Source organism: Marmota marmota, unplaced genomic scaffold, assembly GCF_001458135.2.
Source record: "Marmota marmota marmota unplaced genomic scaffold, marMar, whole genome shotgun sequence".
Taxonomy (NCBI): Eukaryota; Metazoa; Chordata; class Mammalia; order Rodentia; family Sciuridae; genus Marmota; species Marmota marmota.
Window position 1 is genome coordinate 3,962,258 of NW_025999863.1, and position 7,481 is coordinate 3,969,738.

A 7,481-nucleotide genomic window follows, 5' to 3' on the forward strand; every position below is an offset into this window, starting at 1 on the left:
GTCCCTTCCCCGCCTCCCCGGGAGCCCCTCCGGTCCTCAGCCCCGCCTGCTCCCGCCCATTCCTGCAGCCCTCAGCTCCTCCCCTCCGGCTCTCCGAAGACCTGCTTGACAGCTTTGAGTCCACTCTTCATTCCCAGGCTCTAGTCCCTGTCCCCAACCATGCTGACCTCTTCCCTTATCGTGTCCTGAGCCCCCTGACAATCCCCTCCCTTCTTCCAAACTCCCTGGGGTCCTACCACTCCCATCCCCTTCCTGAGCCCTCTTATTTGGGCTTTGACCCTTCCCCTTCTCCCTGGTTCTCTGACCCATACCCCAGTGTCCCCGCCAACTCTCTCTCTTAAAATTCTCTCCCACCCCAATCTGGGGACACCCCTGCTGTCTCCACCTGCAGATTGATGACAGTGTGGCCAGCCTGGTAATCGCTCAGCTGCTCTTCCTGCAATCTGAGAGCAACAAGAAGCCCATCCACATGTACATCAATAGCCCTGGTGAGCAGGGCTTGCCCTGGATGCTGGGGTCACTCCTCTGGAGACATTCGGTGACTTGGGACAACATCTGTGGCCCAGGATGTCCTTTCTTTTTTTTTTTTTTTTGGTACTGGGGATTGAACCCAGGGCCTTGTGCATGCAAGACAAGCACTCTACCAACTAGACTATATCCCCAGCCCCTACCAGGATGTCCTTTCTGTGGGGAAAAGGTACAGCGGCTTTCTTTGGAATCCCAAACATGCCTCGACACCGCCAAAAGTTGCCTGTTGCTTGCTTTTAAGTTTAGGATCACCAGCCAGCCACTGACGGTCGCCCCTAGGTTGTGGCCTTTTTAATTCCACACAGTTTTACCAACTTGATCTGGTCCACAGTTTAGAATTTGTAGATTTTGTCTCTTCCCAACAAAAGAAAGAATAGCCATTTGGATTGAGCACTTACTATGCCAGTCTTTTATGAAGTACTTGACACATACTGAAGCTGTGGAGATCATTCCTCTCCTCACCACAGCCCTACATGGCAGCTACTATTTAGTACTCTCTATCTAGAAGAGACTGAGTAACTTACTGAAGACAGAGAGGTGATGTCCAGCCAGGGAAGTGGGCCTTTCTCTTAACCACTGCTCTCTTCCATTTTCTAGTTTCTCTTAAAACTTTGGTAGATCTGCCCCCTTGAGTCTCACTTGTGCATGTAACAGCAGACACTGACTCTCCTTTCTTCAGGTCTGCTTCACCTTTTTTTGTCACCTCCCCACCCTTGGGGACATTTTCATTTGTGCCCTTGCTTTAAAGGGCTGCCTCTTAGCCCTCTGCAGTGCTAGGGGTGATTGAGAGAAGGGGAGGTGATACAGCCCCTCACTTGTCCCCTGTCTGCAGGTGGTGTGGTGACCGCGGGCCTGGCCATCTATGACACGATGCAGTACATTCTGAACCCCATCTGCACGTGGTGCGTGGGTCAGGCCGCCAGCATGGGCTCCCTGCTGCTTGCCGCCGGTAGCCCTGGCATGCGCCACTCACTCCCCAACTCCCGCATTATGATCCACCAGCCCTCTGGGGGCGCCCGGGTGAGTGCCAGCCCCTACGAGCCACCCTTGGGATGCAGGTGGAGGTTTAGACAGGAGTGACTGGGCAGAAATCGGGTGTGTGGGTGTTATTTATTTTTCATGTTTTGGTGGTGCTGGGGCCTGAACCCCGGGCCCTGCGCATGCTGTGCTAGAGCTCCACCCTGAGCTGCCTGGGCGCGCAGCAGTGTTTTAATCTCATCATGATTCAGGTATGATTCAGGCCAACAGATCAGGAGACAGCTGTCATTGAACAGATAGCTTGTTACTCCAGGAGAAGAGGGCACAGCACACATGCCATGCAGGAGGCACCAGGGTGTGTGGGAGGCCATGGTGGTGTCTGTGGGAAGGAACAGGCCAGGCAGGGTAAGCAGGCTCAGCGCTGGCTAGCTGGAATCAGCTCAGTGGGCTCTGGCATGGGGGCCATCCCTGGGGGTTTGGTACCTGGCCCTGGGGTGATTAGGAAAGGGTGACAGTGGCTGGGAGAGTGAAAGCCCAGCAAGGGGGACTGTTGGGCTGTGGGCCCTGGATTGGTAGGTTTCCATCTGAAGCTGCACTCAAAGGTGAGCTGTTTGCCATCTCACCCCGGGGGAGGCTGTTCCTACCTGTTTACAAGGCCCCGGATGCAGAAAATAAGAAAATATAGTTAAGAGCAGAAAAAGAAAAAAAGGTGAGAAGATTAAGCCAGAAGTGTAGTTCTGAGGTAGTGTGTGTGTGCTTACCCTGCACCAGGCCCTGGATTCCATCCCAGCGTGGCAAAAATGCAAACAATAAATAATACAAATAGGGCTGGGACTGTGGCTCAGTGGTGGAGTCTCCTAGTGACTCAGTGGTAGTCTCACCTAGCATGCACGAGGCACTGGGTTCGATCCTCAGCACCACATAAATGTAAAATAAAAATATTATGGCCACCTAAAACTAAAATAATAAATATTAAAAGAACAACAATAAAGAAAAAGAGCCAGTACCAGCGGGAGGCCTTGCTGGTGGTGTCAGGATGCAGTGGGGTGCTGGGGGGGGCTTGCCTGGAAACTGGAAACCCAAGGGCAGGTGTTCTCCCTGCCTCCAGTCTCCCCAGGAGGGGTGGACTCTAATTCTGGCCTCCACCCTCTCACTCCCCTTGGGCCATCCCTTAGGGCCAAGCCACAGACATTGCCATACAGGCAGAGGAGATTATGAAGCTCAAGAAACAGCTGTACAACATCTATGCCAAGCACACCAAGCAGAGCCTGCAAGTGATCGGTGAGCGCCCAGGGCGGGCTGGCCACTCCCTATATCACACACCAGTGTGGTGGGCCTTGTGCTAAGCCAGGGCTCTCCCACCTCGGCCTTGTGGGCCTTCATCCTGGGCACTGTGGGGTGCGGAGCAGCATCCCCAGCCTCCACCCATTCTTGCCCATCGTCTCCTTCCCTTATGACAACCAAGAACGTCTCTAAGGGCTGGGTGTGGCTCAGGTGCAGAGCATTTGTCTAGCACGTTGGAGGCCCTGGGCTCCATCCCCCCCCCGCCCTGCAAATAACAACAACGTAGTAGAGAGGCTAAAATCCCGGCGTGATGCCGTGTCGGTGCTAGAATGGCTAAGACAGAAAACACGACCCAAACGCTGAGAGGATGTGGAGCGCGGGGGAGGTCACCCCGAGTCGGGGTGGAGACGTCTGCCCCTTTGCAGAGCTGTGCAGACCAGGAGCTAAAGCTGAACACGTGAAAGGACCCTGTCCCACTCAGTGTGTGGCTGTGAACAGTGGTGGCACAGGGACGCTGGTGGTGATCCTGTGTAAGCCCAGCACTGGCCATCAGCCGCTGACGGGTGCACTGTGGCGCCTGTTCAGCAGTTGAGTGCCACACAGCAGTGAGCAGACAGTGTGGCGACTGGGCTGTCTTGTGGAGGGGAGCAGTCACCACCACCACTCCCCAGCACGCACAGGCCCAGCTGCGCTGAGCTGTTAGGACGGGCTGCTTTGGGTGTGGGACGGGGGTGATGAGGATGGGTGACGGAGGTGGACCCCGCAGGGTTTTGGGGTGCTGGCAGTGCTTCTCTTTTTCGTCTGGGTGCTAGTCAGGTGAGTACATTCAGTCTGAAATTCTTCACACTGCCCATTGACAGTAGGTGCCCCTTCTTGGAAGTATATTATGCATCAGCAATAAAAAGGTAAAAAAAAAAAAAAGATTTGAAATAAGTATTTACCAAGGTCACCCAGGGAACTGGCGAACGAGGCCCTGTCTTAGTTAGCCCAGGCGGCCATAACCAAATGCCATGGGCTGGGTAGCTTCAACAACAGAGACTTATTTCTCAGGGTTCTGGAGGTTGAAAGTCCAAGGTCAAGGTCCAGCATGGTTGATTCCTGGGCAGGGTTCTCTTGGGTCGCAGAGGCCGCCTTCTCCCTGTGTTCTCACTGGTCTTTCCTCTGCCCTCTGGGAGCGTCTTCCTCTTCTATAAAGGCACTGCTCCCCTCCCCTCCTGGGAGCCCCTCCCTCTGGAGTCACTAACTCTCTCACCTCCCCAGACCCCAGCTTCAGACCGAGTCCCCTGGAGGTTGAGACTTTGACATGAATTTGGGGAGGCCCAAACCTGACCCAGGTCTCTATTCTTACTAACTGTGTCCTGCATCCTGTTCCCGGCCAGAATCTGCTATGGAGAGGGACCGCTACATGAGCCCCATGGAGGCCCAGGAGTTTGGCATCCTAGACAAGGTACTGGTCCACCCCCCGCAGGATGGTGAGGATGAGCCGGAGCTGGTGCAGAAAGAGCCTGTGGCGACGCCGACAGACCCTCCCGCCCCAGCAAGCACCTGAAAGCCAGGGCTCCCCTCCAGGGCAGCACCAAGGGCCTGGGCCAGCCAGACCCTAAGGCTGCACCCTGCTCACCTCTGACTGCTGAGCCTGGAGGAGCCCCTTGAGGAACTTTGGATTTGGGGGAGCCTTGACAGGCAGGGCAGTCTGGCTGCGACACTGTGATTTTAAATTAAATCTTTCTGTACTTTGTTCTGTGTCTGAGGCACCTTTGCTCACTGCCACATGATGTTGGGCTTGCGTGTGCATGTCACCAGGCCTCTTCTTCCATTTCCCTGACCCCAGTCTCTGACCAGCCCTTTCTTCAGCAAACTCCTGAGCACAACCTACGTTCCAGGCTGCGAAGAAAACTCAAAAAGCCAGCATCAATGAACTTACATTCTTGGAAGAAAGATAGACAATTAAAAGGAGAGAAGGAGGTGTGTAGATTTGTGTGAGAGTAACATTTCTACATGGGATGGTCCCAGAGGGCCTTGCCAAGAAGGTGACATTTGAGCCAAGACCTGAAGGAATCAAGGGAAGCATTCATATTGATATGCTGGGAAAGAAGTCCAGGCAGACAGCACAGCCAGTGCAAAGGCCCTGTGGTAATTCTGTGCCTGGCATGGGGGAGGAACCTCAAGGATGCCAGTGGCTGAAGGGGAGTGAAGAGATGAGACAAGACATGGAGGTATCTCAGGTGCAGTGGTGCACGCCTGTAATCCCATCAGCTCAGGAGGCTGAGGCGGGATAGTGAGTTGAAAGCCAGCCTCAGCAACAGTGAGGTGCTAAGCATTTCAGTGAGACCCTGTCTATAAATAAAATACAGAATAGGGTTGGGATGTGGCTCAGTGGTAGAGTGCTTGTCTCAGATGCGTGAGGCACTAGGTTCAATCAGCACCACATAAAAAATTAAACAGTAATTTAAAAACATCCTTTTAAAATAAAGTCACTCATCATTGAACTTAACTGAAATTCAAATCCAACTGGGTGTCCTGTATTTTATCAGGCAAAACTTTTCCAGATCAGCCACGGAGTTAGCCCACATGAGAAGCCAATGTGAGGGATTTCTTGAAAGTTTGAGGTCACCTGTCCTGACCCAACCCTCATGTGGCTGCAATCGGATCAAATCTTCTGGACTCACTGGAGATCTTAGATGGCACATTTTTTCCCTCTTGAGCGGCCTTGCCAGGTTGTCCAGGCTGGCCTCAAACGCCTGGGTTCACACGGTCCTCCTGCCTCAGCCTCCTGAGCAGCTGGGAGGACTGGCGCGGGCCCCACACTGGGCTAGAGACAGCCTTGGTCCTTCCTGTCCTCAGTCCTCCTTTCTGGACAAGGACATGCTTGCAGTTGCCAGGGCTGCTCAGATGGTGACATTCTCGAGTCCTCTGCTCATGTGTGGTCCCTATTCACATGACCGGTTGCGTGTACCGTTATTTTCATTCGAATCGTTCAGATTTCCAAACAGGAAAACACAGCATTATAGCATAATGTTCTCAAGGTTCTTCTGTTGGGACAGGTGCCAGGATTTTTGTCCTAATTGTAAAGGCTGAGTAATGTTCCATTGTGCAAAGAGGTGACATTTCGTTTCTCCATTCCCACGTTGACTAAACACACATCCACGCTTGTCATCCAGAGACTCAGGAGGCAGGAGGATGGTAAGTTCCAGGTCAGCCCAACAACTCAGCAAGACCCTGCCTCAAGATAAAATAAAAGGGGCTGGGGGCTGGGGCTCAGAGGTAGAGCACTTGCCTAGTATGCGTGAGGCCCTGGGTTTGATCTCAGCACCATATAAAAAATGAAGATACTGCGTCCATCTATATCTAAAAAATAAATATTAAAAGGGGGGGCTGGGGATATGGCTCAGTGGTAGTGTTGCCGAGTTCAATCCCAGTACAGAAAGAAGGAAGGGAATATAAATCAACCTTTTTTTCTGAACCCAGGGCCTCAAGCATGATAGGCATAGGGCTCTACCACCCAGCCACGCCCCCAGCCCCAAATCAACTACTTTTAAAAAATCTGTTTAGGGCTGGGCTGGGGCTCAGTGGTAGAGCGTTTGCCTAGCATGTGTGAGGCACTGGGTTCGATCCTCAGCACCACATATAAAAATAAATAAAATAAAGGTCTATTGACAACTCCAAAAAAAATATTTTTATTTTGGAATAATGACAGTCTTGCAGGAAGGTGTAATGATAGTGCAGGAGCTGGGGTGCCACTCGGTGGTAGAGCACATGCTTAGTGCAGGTGGGGCCTGGGTTCAATCCCCAGCACCAAAAAAAAAAAGTAGAGCAGAGCAGTCCCAGTACCCTGTGTGTGGCTTCTCCAGTGGTGACATGTGACAGAACAATATCATTTCAAAACCAGGCACTGATATGATCTGGAGCCTGCATTCAGATTTCAACAGCTCTACAAGCCTGGCTGAGGGTGTTGATGTGATTTCATCACGAGTACAGATTTGTGTAACCAACACCACAATTATGAGGCTTAATACTTTTATTTAACAAAGGGAAAGGAGACGCCATCTGCTGGGAAGGACCGCCTGTGTAAAGGGTGAGGCCAAAGGAGGCACCTCCTGTGGCACAGTCTAGCTGGTCCCCAGGAGCTGAGGGGCTTTTTGTCCATCAGAGAGACTGTGTGTCCAGAAGCGTCAGACAAGCCAGGCGCGGTGGTGACGCCTGTAATCCCAGTGGCTCAGGAGGCTGAGGCAGGAGGATCATGAGTTCAAAGCCAGCCTCAGCAATACCGAGGCCCTAAGCAACTCAGTGAGACCCTGTCTCTAAGATACAAAATAGGGCTGGGGATGTGGCTCAGTGATCAAGTGCCCCTGAGTTCAATCCCTGACTTCAACCCCCCCTCAAAAAAAATGCAGCATCAGTCACCAGCTCTGAGGCACCCCTGCAATGAGGGAGAGTTCAGAAGGAGTCACTGCCTGCCAAGCAGCTGCATGCGCTGCCCTGTGTTGCCAAGTTCTCTTGCTGGAGAAACACTGTAGCTGGCCACTGTATGTTCACAAGGAACCTGGGAAGGAGCAACAAGCACTGTTCCCATTTCACAGGCGAGGAAGCAGGCTGAGAGGCGACGTGGCTAGCCTCCTTCTGTCACTTTCTAGATATTTGACCTGGGGTGAGTTGCTTTAGTCCTGATCGTCTGTTTCCTTATTACAATC

The 7,481-nt window shown here is 52.6% G+C and overlaps 1 protein-coding gene across 1 annotated transcript in view; it reads left to right on the top strand.

Moving 5' to 3' along the window:
- Positions 1 to 4,528, top strand: part of LOC107157315 (caseinolytic mitochondrial matrix peptidase proteolytic subunit) — a 5,694-nt gene extending 1,166 nt beyond the window's left edge. The window contains exons 3-6 of the mRNA XM_015503673.2: positions 389 to 488; positions 1,361 to 1,548; positions 2,682 to 2,787; positions 4,170 to 4,528. Coding sequence (XP_015359159.1) covers positions 389 to 488; positions 1,361 to 1,548; positions 2,682 to 2,787; positions 4,170 to 4,339 — 564 coding nt within the window. The 3' untranslated portion in view covers positions 4,340 to 4,528. The remainder of the gene's footprint in view (positions 1 to 388; positions 489 to 1,360; positions 1,549 to 2,681; positions 2,788 to 4,169) is intronic.
- Positions 4,529 to 7,481: the final 2,953 nt, after the last annotated feature.